At 41.6% G+C, this 24,627-nt stretch overlaps 1 protein-coding gene across 1 annotated transcript in view; it reads right to left on the reverse strand.

Annotated features, from left to right (window-relative positions):
• Positions 1–423: 423 nt before the first annotated feature.
• The window catches only part of afap1 (actin filament associated protein 1), a 54,913-nt gene continuing 30,709 nt past the window's right edge, over positions 424–24,627 (reverse strand). Inside the window, exons 4-17 of the mRNA XM_073475268.1 lie at positions 23,121–23,229; positions 22,625–22,836; positions 22,312–22,491; positions 15,779–15,865; positions 13,818–13,890; positions 9,860–10,012; positions 8,587–8,798; positions 7,860–8,005; positions 7,585–7,699; positions 3,264–3,393; positions 1,933–2,097; positions 1,565–1,755; positions 1,230–1,397; positions 424–807 (exon numbers count right to left, since the gene is read on the reverse strand). Of these exons, the coding sequence (XP_073331369.1) occupies positions 781–807; positions 1,230–1,397; positions 1,565–1,755; positions 1,933–2,097; positions 3,264–3,393; positions 7,585–7,699; positions 7,860–8,005; positions 8,587–8,798; positions 9,860–10,012; positions 13,818–13,890; positions 15,779–15,865; positions 22,312–22,491; positions 22,625–22,836; positions 23,121–23,229 (1,968 nt within the window). The 3' untranslated portion in view covers positions 424–780. The remainder of the gene's footprint in view (positions 808–1,229; positions 1,398–1,564; positions 1,756–1,932; positions 2,098–3,263; positions 3,394–7,584; positions 7,700–7,859; positions 8,006–8,586; positions 8,799–9,859; positions 10,013–13,817; positions 13,891–15,778; positions 15,866–22,311; positions 22,492–22,624; positions 22,837–23,120; positions 23,230–24,627) is intronic.

The raw sequence follows: 24,627 nt of genomic DNA on the forward strand, positions 1-24,627 counted from the left end.
TGGTCGCGTTCTCCTATTGTTGATGTGATTGGCTGAAGTTAGTCCATGATAGACGGAAATAGACGGGTGGTTCCGTTCATTCACCTGCCAAGTTTTTATTATAAATGATTTCTAAACAGTTTCTAGAGGCACCTTCCCAGACCTCTCTTTGATTTATAGTGTTTCACAGAGCACACTTGGAATAATTCTGCTTCTTGACATACCCCCTTAGAGCGAAGCAGCACTGTTACTCAGCCGGTGTGTGTTACGATAGCTGTGACCTTTAAAGACGCACATTTGTTTTCTGATGCTGACACCCATGAGTGAGAACCATTAATTGTGTAGCAAATGGGAAACTGTGGAGCGCCACAAATTCTACAAAAAAAAAAAACTTTAAATATTTCAACATAAATAAACAAAGGGAAGCTAGTATTTCCTTTAAACATTTACAAATAAATACTTGGTTTTGACCTTTTTTTGAACCCCAATCTGCTGGAACAGATTCGAACGAAAAGAGAAACAATCAAAAGGTGGTTGCTTGAAAAGGAGTACAGCGGACAACACAAGTTGAACAACTTAGTACACTGAGCATGCTCAATAGTAAAAAAGTTTAAAAAGGTTTTATGTTGTGGTACTGACAGGATACTAAAACCAGCAACGTGTTTTGGTTCATGTGAATGCTATGCTTGTGTCCTCCTCAACGCACTTGGACAGCATGAACAGTTTTAAATAAATATATACACAATTTCTTCAATAGAAAAAAGAGAAATGAAAGTAAGAGAAAGTGAGGGGTGGAGTGGTTTATGTGCCGTTCTTCTGCTCCCATTCCTGCGGAAAAGACACAAAAACACACTTAGTTTGCATGAGCCAACACATTTTGTGTGTATTTACATTTGACATCAGCGTTGACATTTTATCTGTCAGTTCATCAGCAGTGTCACTTTTCAAGATCACTGTATATAATAGCCTTGTTAAGTCGTATCAGAACGTGTGTAATCACTGTTAATCAAGTGAAATAAATAAGCAGAAGGTATGAAACTATCCTAAAAATAAAACTTGTTGTGGTGATGACTATGTGTTGCTCTTCTTCTCTTCGAGTCCAAGTCCAAGTCCTAAACGTTGTGTTTCAATGGTGCGGTGTGCCCTGCTGTGTTATTCATGCAACATACAGTGTGAGAGGGTGACTAGCCCGATGTATAAGCAAACGATTTGCAATGTTTATAGCCCCGGCCTGCTTTCTGAGCTCTGACCTTGGCCTTCCTGAGGACGTGTCCCCGGACTGGCGAGGGCTTCTGGCCGCCCTGCTGCCGGCGGAGCAGTGAGGCGCTGTTGACCGGCAGGGAGCAGGACTCGGTGTCACTGGTGTCACAGCTGGAGAAGGGAGAAGACTCCTGGGTCCGTCGTGACATTGCCGGTGACTACACACACACACACACACACACACACACACACACACACACACACACACACACAGAGGGTAAAGACATTGGTGGCTTGCAGTTAGTTGACGGTCGGTGGCAATTTCAAGCCAGCAGCATTTACTTTTCTGAGCCACAGACACTATGTTAGTCCAAGGTGTTCTGACCTGAAGTCTAGAGGAGCCAGCTTTTGGTTCGATGGTGAGGCCGAGGGTGACCCCGCCGCTCAGGGCTTTCTTCAGGCTCTCTTTCACCTCCGTCATCTCAAGTTCCAGGTTCACCCGCTCCTCCTCCTTCTTCCTGCAGTCCTCCTCCACCTTCTTAAGCCGCTCCGACAGTGAGCCGTGTGAACGTTTGCCTACAGGAGGAAGAGACGGGGATTTCACTTTAGTAAACTTTTACCTGGCAGGATGTTAATTCGAGGGGCTGGAGAGCTTTTCCAACACTTTACCCTCCTGCTCCTTTAAATGTCAGACATTTAATTGAATGATAAGCACTCCAACACTCAAAGATAGACTTTCTCGCTCTCTCTCACCAGCAGCAGCTTCCACAGCAGTGCGCAGGTCTCTCCTCTCCTTCTTCAGCTGGGTCAGATGGTTCCTTATCTCCTGCTTCTTCTTCATCAGCTCTTCCTCCTTGGACTGCAGCCGCTTGGCGTCGGCCTCCACTCGGTTCTTGCCGTACTTACACTGCTCTGCGTCTGCGAGGGAAAGATCGGGTGTGAAGCGGCTGGATACAAAGATAGTTGAAAGATGGATGAAATGGCTACATCATGCGATGGATGTGTGTCCAATTCAGATGAGGATCACTCACTTTGCCCTGGATTAGATAATAATCATCAATTGAGTCAACGTGAATAAATGAAATAACTTAGTCTGATTAAATTAAAGTAATGCAGACTTATACATATACATGTATGTGATGCTGCACTGCCCTTGAAATCTGAAAATAAGAGATTTTCCAGGTCAACAAGAACCCAAACCAACACGTGGGAAAAGGAGAGCATAGCCTTTATTCCCAGGGCACATGGACTGCCCAGACACCGACTGAAGTCACAGCCACAGCCTTAAGCAGTTATTAATTACACCATGCTCTCTCTTACTGGAAAATACACTGAGGGTAACCATCCAACATCTGTGTGTCTAATGTGAACTTCTGAGGAATCGATCAAACCACCGCTAACATTTTTTTTCAAATTCAATATACTTACGTATTTGACACTGGAAATATGAGAATAGTGTGGCATACTGTAAATCCAACATGACACATAACTGGCGAGTCCATTCCGACGACAACCCTCCTCGTTCGCACATTAGGCAAAAAGAAAAAACCCTGTTCTGAACCACAAGGATTAACAGAACCACATTCCACCCTCCCGACAATCTGGCCTCCACCTCTGCTATCGCATCTGCTTGAGTGTTACCCCAACGTTGGCAGGAGGTTCCAAGTCTGGCTGACTTGCGCCACGCGGATCGTCTCGAGGTTATGATAGGTTTTAGGTTTTTGAGTTATTTACTCCCCCCTGCTTAAACCAACTGTAATTAGGACATCCTGCATTTTCCAAATTGCTGTGGAGTCGAGTTTTGCTAGAAAGCAATAAGTGGTGGTGAGGCTGGGACTGGGGGGGGGCAGACACACTGTCTGATCGCTCACTCACAGCACAAGAACTGACTGGAAAAGGTGGTCCACTGTCGGAGGCTGGTATTCTAACGATATGTCAATTTCGATTTAATGAAAAATATCTTAAAAGTTGACTTTCTATACCAGTTTAACATCACAAGTATGACAAGCACTTCTGATAGAAACACTTCAGTTCACTAATGAAAATAAAGTAAACCTGTAACTATATGTTTTGTTGCTTCTTACCGGAGTTGTTGCGTTTCAGAGAAGCTGTCCCATTCGTCCCATTGACTCCGTTCTTCTTGGACTGGTTCTTTGGCTCTGCCTTCTGTTTTGATGCCACACCATTGGTCGCTGCTCCCTTCTTTCCTTTCAGCTGATAGGAGGAGAACAAGGAGGAGGGAGACTTTTAAATAATATTTCAGAAAAATGAATACTGCACATATGTGACCTATTTGTCCCAGAAAGACAAACCTTGAAGGGCTGGAGATGGTTCAGTTTAAATGACTATAGTTTTGTATTAGAATAAGGAAAACATCGAGGATACAAAAAAAATAGAACTTGTGTTATAAACAAAAGTTGAATTATTAACTTGTATGATGACATTTGATTTCAATTAGTTTACTTTTCTTAGAAGTTGAAAATGGATTGTAAATTCTTCAAGAAATGTATTATTTATTACGGTTTGATGGCAACAAGCTGAAAACAAAACCTTGACCAAACGCCACCTTACAAAAAGTTCTTATGGCCAAAACAGCAACCTGAAGAATGGTAGTCCAATATTCACTCTCCTTTTACCTCTGTTTTGGTCTCAACCAACTCCTGAGAACATATGTGGCTCACTATCTGCTAAATACTGCTCCACTATGTTCCCGAGCTAACTGTCTGCTAATTGGCAAAAAACAGCTGCCAGTATACTGTATTTATGTAATAATGTATTTTTAAAAATGGTATAATGATAATTTATGATAAATTGATTATTTAGGTGCCATGAAACACATTCTTTCCTGTATTTATTAATTTGCTTTTGCTTTTATTAGGGTGGAACTACACACCATCGTGTCATTTGTCCCATAATAACAATGGTGGAATAATATTAACAACTTTTAATAGCCTTATACTCTATGAGGGGTGGATGTTATACTGTAAATATGAATTAAGTCATACATTTTAAATAGCCTTATCCAAGCAGCAGAGACCCAGACTAAAAAAATGACTGATAAGGAGCTCCTCATATCAAACTTGACACTTGGTTATCAGGCAGGCAGTGCCACCTGCAGTCTGCTGCACACCTCGCTGGATGAAAGTCTACTTGTTATAGTGGAGCGGTACTTTGTGGTCTCGGAGGCGATGTTAACACCCCTTGGCCACGCCACACAGCACACACATCAAAGGGGTGGCGGGGAGGAGGCGGAGCTCCATACAACACCATGTGGTAACTTATGTGGTGGTGGAAGCAGGGTGGCACTTAGAGCAGGGCTATAAAAATGTAAATTACACACACAGCTGATGCTCACTGTAAAGGAGAGGAAGGAAATACACTATGTGGGTCAACCACACACACGCACGCACACGCACACACACACAGTCCATATATATTCCATAGTCATACTGTAAATATACTGTACTACACACAAAACACATGAAAAAAAAATCTAGTAAAATATTATTGATATTAAAGGAACAGTTCACCCTGCATGGGGTCATTTTATTTTTTTTCTGTCCCCATCTACTTCAATTGTTGCCGAGAATGCTTCAAAGCTGTCAAGCAGCCAAGTTCCAGAAATGTTTTGTGGCTGTGAATTTTCATTTTTGGGTGAATTGCTCCTTTAAGTCGGTGGTCACTATCTACTCTGAAAAGCCTGATCGGAGGATGTGTTATTGGAGGTGCAGCACATGCCGTGTGTTTCCAAAGACAGGACACAGGAATGACTTCAGGCCCCGTCATGGTGATAATTGAAATACTAAGAACTACACCAGAGGGCCAACAATATTCACAGGCTGACTGGAAAGAGAGGCTGGCTTGTGGGTGGCCAACATCAACACCTCGTCTGGTGAGTCAAAACATGCTTCTTTAGGAATAATAAAGAGAATTTCCTCTATCCTTCAGCCAAGCACCTCTTACTTTCACTTGTTCACAGTGCATGACAATCAGAAGATTCACCACTTTAGTGATGGGATGGGAACTCATCATTTGAGATACACAAATATATCAGTTTCAGGGTTTTAAAAGAATTTGTGAAAAAGCATTAATAAATGGTCTTATCCTGTATTATAATCGCTAAAAAACTGTTTACATATTGGCACATATCGGGCAATATATACGCAGATATGGATATATTTGTGATTGGCCAATAACATCAGCCAACCGATATATCGGTCATGCTCTCCTAGTTATATACTTACTACTACTACTACTACTACTACTACTACTATTACTTAATGATGTCTATTATAAAGTGTTTGCGGATTTGTCAGCAGAATCAATACGTCACATGTCAACAGTGGATCCAATGTCTTTGTGTCTACATGTCAAAGGTGATGCTCATTTTTGCCTCTTTTAGCTCAATGTTTTGGTGTCCTGGCACACAAACTCCAGCTGCAGCAGACAGCTGTTTTAGGCAAACGAGCTGCCTGTTTACACTACATGCCCAGAACCGAAAAGCAGATAGCTGACTAGCTGGTGAACATAGTGGAGCGTTTAGCAGCTAAAGTGTCAGACATTTGCCTCAGGAGTTGGTGTAGATCAAAACAGAGTGAAAAGAGAGAGAATATTCGACTATATTGAATCATGTGGAGACAAACATGACCCCAAATTAATGCAAATGTTGCTCCGTAGGCAAATATTGCATGTTATAAAGCTTTTATAACTATAAGGTGACATTATGTCGAGGTTGTATTCAACAGCTTTTCCCCTGCTTCCCCCACTAGCCTGGAAAAAAGTCACCTCGTGCAGCTTTAAGCAATTATCTTACATTTAAAAGAGCGTGAAGAAATACATTTGTAGCTTTTTTCTGCATTTGAGATTAGTCTCATCAAATTTTAGACGAGTTTTCAAGAAACACAACTTGATATTGTTGCTCCATGTCTGAACAGGCAACTGTTCGCCAACATGTTAGCCATAACAACTTTAAAATATCAGATGTTCTCTGTTCTTACTTTCCAGCTTGCCCTAAGTTGACAAAAAATATTGGATGCGTATTTAAAATACTTGCCGCATATTTGTGGCAGACTGACTTCGCCTCCACCTTTCAAAAACACTCACATCATTTTCTGTTTTCCCTGACACTGAGACAGAGGCATAAAACTGATATTCAAAACAGCAAAGCAGACCCCAGAGTGATATATCATTCTTTAATAATATTCTATTAATAATATATCATTAATTCCCAGCAGGTCATAATGTTTTAGTGTGTCCATCATGACCAAATCACATGGGTTTACTTTTAAAGCCAGCATTTTTAGAGTCATACAGGGAAATATTGTTACTAAGAGGACATCTGTTTCAACAAACAAAACCAAATTCACATCAGTTTTCTGGGATTAATCAAAACTTAACAACCCCATGTTGAGAACATGTCATCACAAGTACACACACAAAAAGAATCAAAGACTTAGAACAGTGTGAATGTGGAAAACAGTGATGGTTAAGCAGCATTGAGTGTTAGTCACCTGAGCCGTGTCTTTAGTTTTAGTATCAGCAGCAAGGAACTTAGAAGAGACTTTAGAAACAGGGCTTTTGTAGTGCTTGTTAGAGGTGGAGGAGGAGGAAGTAGAAGAAGAGGAAGACTTGGGAGGATAGCGAGTGGTCAGCTTGGGTGAGGGCATGTTCTCATAGAGGTCAGTATTCTCATAGTGCGCCTCCTCTTTCAGCTGGCGCCCCCCTGTGCTGGGACTGGAGTACTGCGCCTCTGGGTCCTTCAGTTAGACCCAGCAAGCATGCAAGCAGGAGGAGAGAGGAGAGGAGAGGAGAGGAGAGGAGAGGAGAGGAGAGGAGAGGAGAGGAGAGGAGAGGAGAGGAGAGGTTATACTACATTACCATAGCAAGTGTTATTGTAATAAATGACATAATCTAAAGGTGCTACATGTGGCATTTTGACATCTATTAAATATTGTCATAATCATCACACTCCATCAAACTCATCATTCTACAAGCTTAAACATTTAACTGTAGGAGCAAGAAGAAGAACACAGTGTTGACTGGAGGGGGACTTAAAATGAAATCATTTTATGATATTGCAAGGTATGTTTCCAATAATTATATAATTGTAATAACATAAATTCAACTAGTGTGATCAGTTTCATACAGTCAGTCTGGTTGAAATCACTGGAGGTTTTGGAGGAGCATACAGAGACAGAGCTGTGACTCTGCTCTGTTATTTAAAACAACTCTCTCTTTCAGTTAGTCTAACCATGATATGATGTTAAAATCATACATGTAGCACCTTCAATGCCGTACAGAAAAGTGAAAAGCAGTTAGCAAACAGCAAAGTGGAGTTCAGCCCAAAAAAGAGATGAACAACTAGGAGGGTGTAGCTGCTGCGTATCACTGCAGGTGTGTCCTTACTATTCCGTTGATGGGCACGTCATCATAGTGTAGAGCCATTCCAGTGGGACAGGCGTAGCCATTGACTGGGTTGTCCAGGTAAGGGTTAGGAGAGACAGCACGCTTACTGGTGAAACTGTAAGAATAAAAAAATCAGGATTCATCGTAAAGGATCCACGTCTTTTTAATAAAGTACTACTGTAACCTCAGAGATTCATGTGCTTGGAGAGGTTCACGTAAAACGACAATTCAGTCATTATCTTGCATAATCACTAGCAAAGATGTGCGTCCCTCACCAGAAGGACTGCTTGGCCAGCTGGATGACATTGGCAGTGGTCTCGACATCGATGTAGTCGTAATGCAGGGTGGCTGGGTCGGTGGTGGAGCCGGTCTCAGCCAATAAAACCCCCAACCAGCGACCCATCACCTCAGAGGAGGAGGCCTTGGGGAAAAGGACAGAGTTACATGAAGTTACAAATCAGTTTATGTGATATTCAAGTGAGCTGCACTGCGTATGGACACCCATTGCACCATCTCTTGCATCGTTTTGTTGATGCTTTCTTGAACGATTCCAGGACTTTTTTCCCCTACATTAATATAATTTCTTCAAATTAAGAGCGCTTTCAGCTTCTTGTAGGAACTGGATATGTTTTGCATGTTGCCATCCATCAAAGGCGTAGTAATGATATGGTTTTACAGGGAGAAGAATTGGAAGCAAATGTCTAGCAGAGGATAGCGTGCAGACTGTGTGAGGAAATAGAATCAAAACCAACACAAGGGCAAATGGAGGAAGTTCATATACACCAACAACATCAAACACACAGACACAAGTCAGTGTTGGGTGGAGGAGATGTTAAAAAAAAAAGGAAAACATGACAAGCTGTGTTTTCCTCTACTGGTGTGACTGAGCTTTAACATATTTTCTCTGGCACTAATGGGAGAGTTTTTAATGGCTGACTTTAACAAGAAATACAAATATCCTCATACACAGAATCAAATAGACCATTTGAAGGCACAGCTCACCTCCAGGACAGCGACCTCCTGGCCGTTACGAAGCAGGCGGAAAGCAAAGGGGTGTTTGTTATCGAGGCCGGGGCTGACCTCGCAGCCTCGAAGGGGCAGCGAGGCAATGTGGCTCTTCAGGTCATCCCGGTCCTTATGGAGGAGCAGCTGGTTGTCTTTCAGGCGGCACCAGCGCTCCCGCCAGCGGTTGTTGGACAACACATTCAGGTAGCCTGTTGATCAAAGCAAAAGCAGTCAGGAAATGAAAGTTAGAAAAAGCTGAACTGACTTTTAATTTACAGGTTTAAGTAGTATAATTTCATTTTTATGAAAAAACAGGGGAGCTGCACCTTACTGGCAAATTATGCATGCACATATTAGGAGTGATGACAAAAGCCGGTGCTTTGACTGTCTTCTTTAGTCTCCTTTTTTCTTTTTCTTTTTTTAAATGTGGTGTTTGTGTAGCTCTGCTCTTCTTCTTTTGCATTTCTGACTGAGGAGCATCTCAAGGTGTGTTTGCTGCCCTGAGCAGTCAATACTTGTGTCAATTTGAACCGATCGTGACACACACTTGCTGTTATCACCGTTAACCACCATGATAGAGGAATGAATGAACCAGGTTCTCAAAGTAAAGCCCTCAGTATGCTTTAGACAGGCTGTTCCAGAACTTTCTTGTACCAATTCATTGTGGACATCTGTAGCTAGACTGGAAGACAAAGCCCTGGCAAGTATAAAAACTCAAGAGATACCCTAACCTAACTTTATGTTAGACCTGTATTTCAATGTGGTGAAGTTAAAATAGGGTGCTCACACAGCAGGTAGGGTCATCCCAAAGAATTTCATGTATTGACGAATTTTGACAGGATTAAATAAGAGTCCAAGATAATTACTAATAAAATATAATAATAGATAATAAAAACTGTACAATCTAAATATCTAAATGATATAATTAGTGTTCTTTTTTTATTGTTGTTGACACACAATGTTTCCACGTGGCTTGGAAGCAAATATTCTGAGGCACGGTGCAGGTCCACAACCTTCTGTTGCTTTTCTTGTGTTCACCCACCAAGAATTCCTTTGAGGAGACGCTGTTCAAAAGTTTATCCTCATTTATACAATTCACCGCACTGAGACTTTGATGAATCCAAAAACACAGCTTTTGGAAAGAGATTACAGAGGCGCTTGTATTCACCACTTTCTTTGACTCATTAAGAACATGTATACAAACTTTCACCTTTGGATCTGGTTGGATGACATTGTGTGGACTATATTAACTTTGAAGTCTTTGTCTTACCACATGTTGGTACGTCTTCTTCTGCTGACGAGGTCTGCTCATCTGTCGATGGCTTCTTCTTACCCAGCCCGATGATTTTAGTGATCTTCTTCCCCGCTCCCTTCCCCACCGTCCCCGTCTTCTGCTCTGACTTTGCGTTCTTCTTTCCTTTTCCTGCGAGAGAGACAGAGACTGTGAATCTAATTCATGACTTTAAATAGAGAAGAACTGACTAAAACACCGTGTAAGTCAGACTCCTGAGGACTTAATGTAATCTACTCTCGTTATCTATGGGAACATGGGAAATAACAGAGATGTTATGTTGATTCACAGACAGGGAAAAGAAGAGACAGAGCAACCTTAGACTCTACTGTAAACAACCATGAGTTCAGAATCAGTTGCACTGGGTTTAATCAGACCCTTGTGGGTTCAAAAGCTCTTTGTTGGTGAATTAGTCTCAGTTTGCAATCCCCGCAACCCCACTGGTCTGAGTGGACCGATTTCAGCTGGCCTAGTTTCTATCCAAAGAGAGAAAGAAAGAGAGAGAGAGGAATGACTGTGCACATTCTGCTGGAAGTGGAATAAGCCAGGTCTTAAGAGGCTCTGTCTGAGTCCCTACGTTGTTCTGTCTGTCTAAATGAGGAAAATAGCTTCTGCTTGGCCCGCTTGTTTACATGCTGTGGTCTGTGGTGTATTTAAATGAATGTGTATGAGAGAGAATCAAAGTGAAATAAAAATGAAAGAAAGAAGAAGAGGAGAAAAGATGACAAACACACAGTATGACAGGACGAAAACTCTGACTTCTCTCAGCTGCCACATATCGAGGCAGGAGACAGTGGAGAAGAGCTGGGGGAGGAAAAATAAAGAATTCCCCTTCAATGATGTCATCATGGCGAGACAACTAACGCAGAAAGTCTGGAGTTATTCTAGACACACACACACCGTAATGTACTGTACATAATCACCAGACACACAGTGCTGGCATGGAGCTGTTGAAAGCTAATGAATGATACGGTGACAGGAACTCTTTATATTCAACTGTTTTTGGCACTGACAAGCTTCTGTTTCAGAGTTTTTTCCACATTGCTTTTTTCCTCCCGGATATGATGTGACAACTACCATGGCGACTGCCTTAATTAAATAGGAAGCCGTCTGCACACAATTTCTGTCGCACGGTTTTCCCGTAATGCGTAAAGAATACAAACACAAGTCGCACACAATGCAGGCCGGAGGTGGAAAGCAGACACACGAATGTGAAAGCGATTCGAAACCTTTTAAAAAAGGAGGAATTATTATTATTTTTCCCTTCAGGAGACGATGAGGAGGAAAACTCTGATCAGGTAAATTTGATCCCAGTAAATCAGCTCTTTTTGTTACCAGACATGGAAAGAATGTGGCTGATTAAGCTAAAAAAAAAAAAAAAAAAAAAAAGGGTTTCAGGACTAAATGAGAGAATGACTGAAGCACAAGGAGGTGATGTAAGACCAAGAGCTCAGTGTGGAGTCTATAATGTTTATTTCACCAATAAATCTATTGTTTTTTACTAGATAACAAAATAAGTAGCTGAGGTGTCTAATTTGGAAAGAAAGTGATTTGAAAATGGGCTCCCATAGGAAAAGTTACAAGTATAGCAGACTTTGCTGGGATGTGGCTGAAAGTGTTCTGATTTAGATTTACATCATGTGACAGATGTGAAGTTGTCTAATCAGTGTTACTATAAGTGTAAAGATTAGAGATCTTAGATAGAGCTACACCGATATACAACCACAGATCTGAACAAAATTCAGTGTGAAATCTGCCAAAAATCCATGTCTGAAGATGCCCATGCCAAATGCTGCCAGCATTTTCTACATCAGATTAACAGTGTTCAAAATGTGTAGCTGTATCAGAAAATGTACCGCTGTAGATCAATAGTGAAAGTCATATTTGGTGTCACAGTTTACTACTCAGCTAGTGGAGCTTTTTAATTTCTGTCCCCATCCGGGATGCTGGCAGGGTGAGGACGACGACTGCTACACACTGAATGATGGTTCCATACATTTCCACAATGTAAAAGGCCAGAAGGGTTAAGGCCTACCTCCCAAGAGAAGTAATCAAAAATGTTATATGACTGCAGAAAGCTCATCTGGGAGATGATTGCTGAACCCATTTCTACATTCCCCCATGATTTCACAGCAATGAAAACATAAACATGACTTACACAATCAAGTCCATGAATCACGGCTCTGTGCTGACTCCAGAAAAAACCCAACTGGATTGAAGATTTGAAATTAACGGCTGATGGGAAATCTGTTTCCAACATAATGTTGGAAAAATTAACCGATCTTAGAGAGGAAAAAAACAAAAGTGTTAAATTTGAGTTGACAATCCAAATAACTGAGCTGACAAGTAAAATGAAATGTCTCTCCCCAAGGAATTTTGCCTGCTGAGCAAACAAACGGTAAATAATCAGAGACTATTTCATCCATATCTCTTTGTTTTGGCATCTAGTTGAGCAGGGGAAGACCATCCCCATGTAAAAGCCATTTTAAATAAATATAAATGCTCATTCTTCATGCCTCAGGCATTATTATTAAAGGCTGACCTTTTCAGAGCTTGCAGAGATTCCCCTCTGAATCATGAAACGGATTAATAGGGGAAAAGACAGGGCAGACAAGCTGAGAACAAGTCGTTGTTGATTTCAAGAAACAACAATATTCATAATGCCCTACCCCTCATTAAATTTAACTATTACTTTAGGGCTACAATTAATGGTATAAAACGCTATACTGAGTGATGTCAGTGTTTTATGATGGAGATTTCACTCTATTAAAACAAATTATATTATAAATTAAACACTTAACTATTCACAGATGTTGAAACATCACACAAATTTGACAGAACAATCTCAACTCAAGGTTCACTTAATAGCTTTGTCAAGTGTATTATACCAGCTTCATCATTCACTTGTTTGGTGATTTGTCTCGAAGATGGATTTGACGATATGCCAAGTATCTGTTCTGATTTTATTCACAGCACCTTTTGCCAATAAAGCCGCTGAAAGCAGAAGAAACTGGTAAGTGGACCTCGAGTGGGATTACTTCACTGTTGAAGATCAGGTGCTGGGCGCACCCACCCTGGACCAATGGGCTCCATGTTACGGCCCCAAGGAGGCTTGCTGTAGGCTCATCGTGAGCCCAGCTTTTGGCTCAAGTGGTAAACTGTATGTTATGGGTAGGTCCACATTAAACCTGCACTTTGCAGACTGCCCCAATAGAGTTCCATAGTGTAGGATAAACATGTCCCCATTGTTTGGTTCTAGATATGGCTGCTTATAGGCTGCTAAAATTGGGCCCAATATTCAGGCCACAGTGGCCCCACATGGGCCACAAATGAGCTTGATTGTTGGGAAAGCTCTGATTTAGTGTTTAGATAGAACTGAGCTCAAGGACATTATTTTAATTACTTATATTATTCAAAACGTGGGAGAGCAATAAATGGATATTATATCATTGTCTTAATTTGAGACTATAAATCTCCTTGGATTTTTAAGTGTAAGGGTTAACAGAACGTCACTCAAATATAATGTGGCTGTTACTGTCTCTTATTTAACGCCTCTGTCGTTTTTGCACTCAATTTATCCCATAAAACTTTCCTGGTGGCATGACAGGCAGTCTTAATTTCACGCAAGGCAGAATGCCTCTGTGGGAAACTTTATTTATATAGCACTTTTATTAACAGAGTTACAAAATGCTTTACAAAAGAAAACAAAACCACACATGGCAGACACACACACACACACAAAAAATCTTCATTCTAACCCAGGTCTACTTTTGATTCCAGTTAACTAAACCATAATTTCCGATGCAATAGTGAGGGACTTTCCCATGAATCTCCTTCCAGACATGTGTGTTTACACTAAAACCTGAAAAAATCTCATTATTTTCGATGTAAATGACTTCTGCAAGCAACAGATTTGTTTGCTGCTGTGGACTCTTACCTTGGTCCTTGCAGTCGCTGTGTCCGTTCTCATGAGGTGCCTCACCGTCGGAGCTCGGCCTGTCACATGAAGACTTCTGGCCAGGCAGGAAGACACACAAAAGGAAGAAAGGATGCTCAGGAAGGTACATGTGAACAAAACTGCACTTTCTTAAAAAAGACAGATTGACAAAGACATTAATGCACAAACACAGCTGTCTTATTGCATTGTACATTGTAAAAAACCCTAAGGAGCATCTGCAACATGTTATAGATGAATAATTAGGCTGAGCTTGTGTCTGCTGTGCCAAGCTGGGAGCGGTTTGTCATTAAAGAGTCTCTGATGTAGCTCATTTTCCACCACTACACACACACATGGATATATACAAGCACACACATATGTGCTGGGTTCAGTAAAATGCAGCGTTAACTGCGATTATACCTGCTTTTCCCAATGAAAACCAGTAAGTGAGTTTTTTCATTTCAGCTGCCATGCTACCTTCAATGCCAAATGGAATTAAGTGTGGCAAACAGCGTTTACTACCCAGTGTGATTGTTTCTGATTATGCCAAGAAGAGAGGCCCTTATGGACTGGAGGTATATTTGCAAGTGTTTGTCCATTACAGCTAGTTCAACCCAGGACAATTAGGTTCAACCAAGCCATCACTGGCATATGAGGGAGACAAAAAGTAAACACCCTCTATTGCCTCTATTCACAAGAGTTAACAATACTTTACTAGTGAGGAATAATGCCGAACTGAGGTGGCTCAGCAGCACGTTCAGCCACAGACCCATCCAGCCACGTGCCTCAAAGTGCTCGGGGGGCTTGTTCATACCATTAGACATCAGACTGCACAACACCTCAGCACCCAGTACCTCCCAACCCACTGAAGACTCATATCATACACCAGTTATAGTTAATGACAGATACTGCACTTGCATATACAAACTGAGTATGAGTATGAGTGTCCACTCTCTACTTTTAGTACAAAATTGGGTTGGGATATGATGGCATTACTTTAAATCTGAAACTAGCATCACTTTCGCTTATCAAATCTATTCTTTTTAATCACTTATTGGATCTATTTTGGGTTTTGCTTCAACATTTGTGAGTTGAGGTTTGATTAAAACTGCACTTAGTAGTATTTTCATATTAACAATTGATTAAATGGCTATGTATAATGTGAAAGTTGTCACTCATATTGATAAACCCACTGAGAAATATCACCAACTCTGTTGTTCCCCACAACTCTTTTGAGCATTTTAGTGTCTTTCAGCTCATTATTTTGGTTTTTGCTGCAGTCTCACTCTCATCAACCCTTTTTCAGCAGCAGCAAGCAAAGTTTTAATAAGCCCACTGTACGCTACTTGCCAAGAGTCAGCAGGCAGACAAAGACAGTGATTAGCTGGTAGACATAGTGGAGCATTTAACAGCTAAAGAGACGGATGTTTCTCAAGTTGGTGGAGGCCAAAACAGAGCTAAAAGAGAGTGAATATTGGCCTTATGATGGTGAAACACCAACTTCACCATTCTCTGCATCTGAGCAATCAACTAAATGATCTGTATCTGTGGAACAGACGGGGCTTAAACCAGACGACATGGTGCTTAAAAAGGAAGTGGGTGGAGCTGAGCAACAGTTGATTTGGGTTAACAGAAGAATCAACAGAATCAATGTTTTTGATCACAAGAGAAAGTTTTACAGAACAATATTTTTTCTTTCTTCAGTCAGCTATCCAATGAGGATTTTCTTTCATCACAAGTACGGATATTGACACATTTTACTCAGATGATACTCATAAAAAGGGTGGAGACAGAAAGCATAAATTAACAGGTGTAACTTATTACTTTTGCTCAAATTATTGCTCCAAATAAAAAGTTTTGATTCAGAACTTTTAAGCTTACGAGCTTAAAATATCAATTTAATAAGCACCAAAATTTGGGAGAAAAACAATTGCGATTCTACCTGAGGTGCAGGTGTTTACCTTTTCCAGTTCCGTTTTGTGCACTGGGGATCCAGATCCGGCTCCATCGAAGTCTACACTCCCATTCACACACACCTCTCTCATCACCTGGAAAACATAAGGAAGTAAAGCATTAGCTAATGAGGCTGCAGTTCACATTAAACAAATGGAAAGTCCACACTGACACACATCCCTATCACCGCCAAGGGAGTTCAATCCATACCCTGCCGTGTCTGACTGGGCCGGTGGAATGTTAGGTCCTAACCGTGATCATAACACATGGGTGGATCCCTTTTTAAAAATATTTCCTCACACCATTGCCACATAATTAAACAGCTCATTCTTTCAGCCTAGAAAGCATGCCTGGGGTAATGCAGGCCACATGTACAGTGAACTCCCTCCTCTCTCATATCCCATCATGCTACTGAAAGGCAGCCAAGGGATCATAAGGCAATACAGCCCATGCAGTGGAGAAACTACAGGGGGTAGAGAGCATGCATGCATGTGTGGTAGGAGTTGGAGTAGAGGTGGGGTGTCTGCTACACACATTAGACACCAAACAGTTTTACTACGTCCATGGAATCATTATGCAATAAGGTCCAGAAGGGGTGAATGAGATCTGCAGGGCTCTGGACGGGGCGCCAGTGTGCATTACCGTGACCTTGTTGGACTTCAGACCTGGCAACCTACCGTCAGATCTGGCAATCCTAGGCATGCGGTGGTGACAGGGGTGTGTGTAGATGAGCGATGGGCAGTTGGAAATGAGAATTCATTTCGAACCACTGTGTGTGCAGGATGGATAATGCACTCTCTGACTGCACCCACCCACCCCCACCCCACACCCCCGTCTTCTCCACAAGCATTCTGAACCATCTCTGGCCGTGCAGAACTCCTCAGGTCATTGGTTTTGGCTCGGAGGGAGCATAATTGGGTTTTGCGGGGGAAATGACAGACTGTGGCTCCATGGGTTTGGCTCAAAGAGCAGCTCAGAGGCCGCAGAGTGGGGCAGACAGCAGCATCATGTCTATCTTCCAATGGTGAGCGATGTTGCCAGACTGGGGTGTTACGTAGGTCTGATGATGTACTACAAATCAAACTTAAAGTGGGACTGTGTGCGGTAGTTTTGGGTGATGAAACATTTTCAATAAGGGAACAGGCTGGTGATTGACAAGCTGCTACTGCATGGTTCAGTTCCTGAAGGGGTCTTTATACATATTCACATCCCTGGACTGCACATTTCTCATCTTGCATGCTATAAAATTAACTTGAATCCAACATACACTGATTTTTCAGCAAATCTGTGTAGTTTAAAAAGCATTTTATCCCTTTATTCACTTATGTTTGGCAAAACATCAAAAAAATTCAGATTCAGTCTTTATAATCGACCAATATTGAGAACTTCTGTCATGTGACAGCATGTAACGGGGCTTGTTCCTGGAGGTCACCATCATTCTTATGGAAATGATCTAAATTCAGGCTCCATGCTCTATACTCAAACCATTTGCCTTTGGCTGCACTCCGCATACACCACTGATGCATGAAAGCTGAGGGTCTTTTTGAAATTATTGTAATTTTGTCTTTATTTGTTCCATTCCTCGTGAATTTTGGGTACATGTTTATGTGGTTTGTGCTGCAGAATGCTAAAGAACTGCAGAATAGCGGCACTATTTATTATAATGTTCAAAGGAAAATTAAACTGAAGATTGAATGTTTTTAGCTATTGTCTTTCTTTTGGGGATGAATGGGTATTGTTGGATTTTTATTATTCTATTTTGGGGCATTTTATTCCTTTATTAGTTAGCCAACAGTCCAGATGAGGATGATGAAAATAAGGGGGGACTGAGATGGGGAATGCCGCGTAAAATATGTCCCCAGCCAGATGCAAATCTGAAATGGTTTGTGGTTGGAACATAACTTCTAAGGCATCAGGGTGTCCTGTCCCTGTGATTATACAATTATTCCACTGCCTCTTCAAGTGAGCACTACCAACAGACAGTGACCCAAGTCCATCATGTCCAAAAAAAATAAAAAAATCCTAAATTAACCTGAATAATCAGGCTTCCACAGTGCTCAGTGACACAGTGATGTCTCTCAGGGTTTCTGTCTGAGTAATGGAGAATCCCCTTTTATAAATCTTCACTTGGACAGGGGGTCAATATGTGTAACTCTAATGTTAAAAGTTAAATGGTAAAGTAAAAATGATTTAAAGAGAGACCACAGATATGGTCACAACTAATCTGGTGTTTCTCATTGAGTTATTTTTTAGTAATTCTAAGGTGACATTGTTTGGTTTTAGTACATTATTTGTGTTTGTGCTGAGCTTTATGTATTTCCTTGCTGAGTTTTTGTGTATTTCAAAGGCCCATCAAGGGAGAGGCATTGTGAATTGGCTTAGGCTATAAATGCTTTGATATATGGCATTGATTATTGATTTATACAACGATAATCCATGACATTAAAACCACTTACAGGTGACATCGATTGTGAATTGGCTTAGGCTATAAATGCTTTGATATATGGCATTGATTATTGATTTATACAATGATAATCCATGACATTAAAACCACTTACAGGTGACATCGATCATCTTTGCAAGCAAATGTTCTACTGGAAAACTTTGGGTCCTGGCATTCATGTGGTTGCCACTAAGGGGAACCAAGACCAAGTACACCCCCTCATGGTAACAGCACTCCCTGATGGCAGTGACCCCACAACAGGACAATGCGCCCTGCCACTAGGGTTGGGCAAAATCTGTGGTTTTCGAGGAGGAGCAGAACTGACCAGCGCAAAGAAATGCCAGCAGACTGCCTGGGGAGCAGGGCTCTGTGCGCAAGTTACTGGAGCAAGATGACAAGCAGTGCAGCTGCGCCACTCGTGCTGCGGAATTGGGAATAAATTTAACCTATACGCGAGTTCAAAAACTGTGACGTGCAGCATGGGCATGTTATTCGCTTTGGAGTTTCGCCTATCTCACTCTCTTCTAATGCCCTCTCACAGCAGACAGCACATGTCCCCCAACAACTGGGAGTTGAAAAATTCATGCCTCCAAACAAGCTTTTTTCCTGATGATCATACAGGACAGCTCATTGCATAAGGGCTACAAGATGTTCTTATGTCATGAAACTTGTCAGAGACTCGTCAAGTGTGCATCACCACAGATAACAGGACTAATAATATAATTTCATGATTTGAGAACTAGGCCACAGTAGGAAGGCCTACCACGCCATTATTTACTTTAATTTGTTAAAAGCTTATGAGTGCAGCTGCCTGGTTCAAAATAAAAAGTTTGCTAACTTTAACTTGATTGTGATTTTCCCCTTTTTGCAGGCAAATCTTTCCAATAGGGTTCCAATCAAAGGGTTGAATTTAACATTTATACAGTGATTTAGAGGAGATTTCAAAATATCGAGATATATCTCATGTATCGCGATATAGCTTTAAAATATCCCGATATTATTTATAGGCCATATCCCAGCCCTAGTCGGGGAAGAATGTTCCACCTCGGTGGAGGGGCCTTTTCCCCAGGGAGTGCAGTTGCCATAAGGGATAGCACTTTGTGTGCAACAGTGTTTGGGTAGGTGATTAATTTCAAGTGGCATCCACATAAATGCCAGGATCCAAGAATACCAACAGCAGTGAAATAAATAAATGTTTTTTACTTCAGCTATCAGTGGTTTTAATGTTGTGTCTGACAGGTGTACCTGCCGATAACAATGAACATTAAATAAACAAATATGATTATGGTGACATAGACATTAAGGCCATGCACTGTTTAACAGTTTGCAGTTTGCAGCAATAATGCACCAGGGGTTGGACTGTCAAGGTAGCGTTTGAAAGCACACTTAAGCAGATAAGCTGTGAATACAGTAAACATACAACTTACTTTCCCCAAAGTTAGTGCAGAAAACCAACAAAGAGTTAGAGAAAAGTTAGGAGGTAAGATATTACATCACTTAGAGAAAATCAGGTCATTCTGTAGCAGGAGGCAAAAGGGGGGTGAGGCAAAAGAAGACAGAGAGGGGGCAAAGGGGGAGAAATGCATTTATTTAAAAAAAAAAGGACTGGAAAGGTTTAGGAGAATGAAGTAAGGACACAATATGGACATGTGTGTTCCATAAACACATCGTTAGCAGACAACGTCTGGGAGAATCATTACTGTAACTAGCAGACTTTGGAAACCCACGGGTACTCCTCGCTATCCCTTCCCCATTTCTTCTTCTTGTGCTTTTATTACTTTCTTTCTCCTTCTTATTCCTCTTCGTTCCTCATCACACATTGCTTCCTCTTCCCTTCCTTTTCTTTGCCTCTTCTTTCTGTCCCTCATCTCCATTTGCTAAATATGATTTTACATGCCTACACTTTTGTCAGTAGGACACACTGTTGGCCGGCTGGTTCAACATGGGTGGGAAATGTCGTAAGAAATCTTTGTTTCCATTATACAAATCGGTAATTTGAAATGCAAGAATGACTGTTATTGAAGTTTTATGTCTTTGGGTAAAAGACGAGTTCCAGAGGGGTGGACAAAAATAGGAAAGCTGAAGAAAAAGAGGTCAAGAGACACAAGAAAAAGTGGGGGGGAATTATGAATAAATGAGTGACTGCTAAATACCCAGTGGTCCTAGCAACACAATATCCAAACACAGACACAAAGACAGGCTAATCTTTCTGGCTGGACGCCGCTTCTACACACCCTGAGGCTGGAGGGAGCACAGAGCAGGCAAGGGAGTCGAACCCTGCTGCTGATGACACGAATACAGCATATGGACTTAAAATCCAGTTTTGCAGAGAAGGGTGTGAACGCAGAGCCACAGCCAACTCGATGTAATGACTGCTGATTGCAGCCACAGTGTTATCAGCTCAATATGTTTCCAATACTCAGCCACCTGACTAAATATGCGGAGAGAAACAGTCTCTCCAAGCAACAATTAGAGCAGTCCTTACCAAAGTTTGAGTGGTGCAAAGATTTGTGTATTTTCACAGGTCTGGCTGCGATCGCCTGCAGAGATACCTCAGCCCCAACGAGGTAACCTGCCTCAGCCAATCAATAAACAACGATTAATTGCCACGCAGAACGGGTAATTGAATCAAGAAGGAAAGCACAAAAACTGTTTTGATCTTTGTTTCCGGACAGCCATAAACATGCAATAGAAAAAGAAACACTGCAAATAATAAGACTGGTGTTTCCATCAATGGTCTGCCGGGCAAACTAGCTCCAGTTTTAACAAGACCTTCGGTGAGTAATGAAAAGAAGGGGTCCAAAAGCCTGTTGGTAAAACTGTAGCAACGGGGAATTCAATTGGCAGATTCTATCAGGCAAAAATGATTACAAAAATACCATTGCACAAATGGACATGGAGGGATCTTAAAATAGTGCACAATACGTCGTCAAGCACAAATAAGGGGTTCCAGGAGATTCTTGTGAGAGCAAAGGAGACCAGAGGTGAGGAGGTTTCTTTTAAATCCAAAGACCAGATGAGACACGTCTTTCCTCCTGTGATTGAAATAGAAAGAGCCCGGAGGTGCTGGCAGCGCACTAACAACAAACGTACGCAGGGGTTGAAAAGCAGAAAGTACCGGAGCCTATTTGATGTCTGCAGGGTGGGTTTGTTTTGCAGACTTGTCGAGCGGCCAGACGGCAAGATCAGAGGGTGAAAGAGAAGACAGGGGGATGACAGAGGCAGAGAAGGAATGTGTGAGAGACAGAGAGACGAGGGATCAGAGGACTACAAACCAAACATCGGAGTGAAACCACCACCTGTTCATAACAAACCGCTCATACAATAGCAGGAAAAGGTCTATCTTGAAGAACAAAAGCCAAATTATTCATATACTGAGCACTACACCCTGTATTCTTTATACTATACAAGCAGTGAGGCGAAAGTTACAGTGCATCAGAATTAACACTTTCAGGCCAATCCCACAACTTCAAACCAATCTTTAGTGTGCTACAATGATCTTTAATGAGGACTGCTGGTGTACAGCAGCCTTCACTGAGCCACCTGAGGCTGTGGTTTAAGTCATTTTAGATGAGTCTCCTCCTTGTTAAGCAATCGTGCCTGTGACATACTTCCAAAAAGGGCTGCTTTAGAAAAGAAATAATATAAATATTAAAAGGACAGTTCACCCCAAAATCAAAATACATATTTTTGCTTTTACCAGTAGTTCTCCTTATCTATCTCGATTATTTTGGTGTGAGTTGTCGAGTTTTGGAGATATCGGCCTTCTCTCTAATACTGGAACTAGATGGCACCCTGCTTGTGGTGCGCCAATAAAATTATTTAAAAAGCTCAACATCTATGTCTCTTTCCAGGAAACATGACCCGAGTCACTCGAGATAATCATCAGAGCTTGTTGTGAGCAGTTTCATGTAGCAATTGGATAGTTTTGTCAATTGCTGTTTCCAAGTTCAACAAGGAACTCTCTAGCTCAACTATTTGATTTCTATCTTGCAGCATGGAACCACAACTCTGCTCAAACTGCTCTTTTCATCATGAATGCAACATGGTGGAAATATGTCAAGTATGTAACAGTGGCTATGGGGTTCATTGTGTTACCTTAAGCCACTCCTCAGCCTGTTCTTTGCTTTGCACAGCCAGCACCAGGGCATCCGCCCCCTGGTGGACGATCTTTAGTTCGTGCTTCTTCTTCTTGCCGTCTTTGGGGATGTGAGTGATGCTGCACCCTGACAGGGTTAGTTCCATCTGGGGGGTGTGGTCTTTGGAGGATTTGTAACACTAGAGGGAGAGAAAAGGGGCAAGTTCAAACTGGAGGTACTACACATGATGCTGCTGTCATAATCATCATGGGACTAAGAAGTGTTATGTCAGTATTTGCACACATGAATGCATACACAGTAGTGTCCCTCACCAGCAGTTTGTTGTCCTTGATGACACAGAGGAGTTTGGTCCACTGGCCGAAGCGCTTCTTGCGCAGCAGGAATGCACAGATCCGAGCGTCCTTCACCAGATCCATGGAAGCCTCTTCAGATGGCCACTGGTGACGCATCTTCTGGCCCTTCCCATCCTCCTCTTCCTCGTCATACGACTCATAGGAGCTGCTCATGGCATCCGAGTCATAGTCTGAGAGGAAGGTGCAGATGGCAGAAGGAAATGGTCTATTGTATTTTTTCAATACTAACTTTTATTTCCTAGTCATTAAATTACAAGTAAACATGAACATTTGAAAAAAGCTAATAATTTACTCTTTCAGCAAAGGGCCACATGTTGGATTCGAACCCTGGGCCACTGTGGCACATGCTCTACCAACTGAGCTACCGGGGTGCCACAATTTCCTCTACTTTACTGCTGCATGTACTGTATGTAGTGCATTATTTCACTGAACTGTAAATCAGTCTGTCACTCACTGGAGGTGATGTATTCAGGAGCCTTTCCAGGACTTAAAGGAACCGCTTCCTCGTAGTAGCCTTCTGGTAGAGAGGAACTGGGCAGTGGAGGAGGACCGCTGTTTGGAGGCTGCAGAGAGAAGATTCCATTGATTATTGAGGAGTTAGATTATGAAGTATCACCACTATTTCCATCACTAGCTTTAAACAGCACTTTCACTGCTTTCAGTGATTATCGTTCACTTCCTGCAATTCTTGCATTTCAATTCAGGCACATCTTAGTGCCAACCTTTATCTTGTTGCTATCTTTGCCAAGTGATGGTGTGCTTTACCATTTCAGTTTAGTGTTGTAGTGTTTTTAACCTTCAAAGTATTTTAAGACAGCTTGAAGACGTTATTTATACCATTTTTAGGTTGGAATCTTCACTGTAGCTAAAAAGCTAAAAGTGTTAACATGCACACAGTGGTTGAAGTGGTTGCACAAGCTTGACTGCTCGTAGAGGCTGTAAATGTCTGCTCAAATCAATTTGGGATCTCAGGGCTTCCAGAGCATGTGATTACAATAGACAAGCTGTATGGAGACATTTTATGACAGTTTTTTTTTTTTTTTTTTTACATTTTAAAACAAGTCCCCATCTACTTCGGTTGTTTATGCAGAAAATGCTGCAAAACTGTTTTGCTGTGACTGAATTTTCACTGCTGGGTGAACTTTTCCTTTTGTAAACATATCCATCAGAATGTTCCCACAAGCCTCCCGCCTCAGATAACTGAACAGGAGCTGCTTCAAACTGCCATTGTTTGAACATAAGAGAAGTTATTTATACTTTCATCAGGGCAGCACTCATAATAAGCCTTTCAAGTGTGCATAGACATTAGAAGCATTTTCACTGTAAGACAGAAAAAAATATGACAAGAGAACAGAGGAGACTGAGAAACAAAAAATGCTTATAAGGAAGAGAAGACAATAATTTTAAAGGAGTCTGAACCAGAGAAAACAAGTGGGTGGCCAAAAGAGTTGTTGGTTAAAGAAACCTAACCCGAAGTCTTGTTATATCCATTTAACAACAGATGGAACAGAATTTAAGGGTGATTTGATAACCCTTAAAAGAAGCAACGCTGAGAAAAAAAAAAAAAAAATCATAAAGACGATTATCAAAGGTGTTGATGTCACTACACAATGAATTAGAATGGATGGATTTATGATATTCCATACTGCAGAGCTCATGATAGGACTCAGGAGGGGAGAAGATGGAAAGAAATGAGACACCTTCTCTCTGGCACCACACAGTCCAACAAATCCAGTTGTTAGAGGGTGGATCAACTGCACAGCCTGACGTGATTCATCTTGGCCAGTATTGTGCACCGTTACTCTGACGTTCAGCTCTTAAAAACAACACAAGTGTGGCTATAAACATCAAATCTGATAAACTGGCAGAGAATGAGAAACGTGTTTCTATGTGCTAAGCCCGACCTTTCACCACTGTAGAACCGGGAGTCACATAGTTTTTAAGTCATGCTTTTCTTGAAC

The sequence above is a fragment of the Pagrus major genome, chromosome 10, assembly GCF_040436345.1.
Source record: "Pagrus major chromosome 10, Pma_NU_1.0".
Lineage (NCBI taxonomy): Eukaryota > Metazoa > Chordata > Actinopteri > Spariformes > Sparidae > Pagrus > Pagrus major.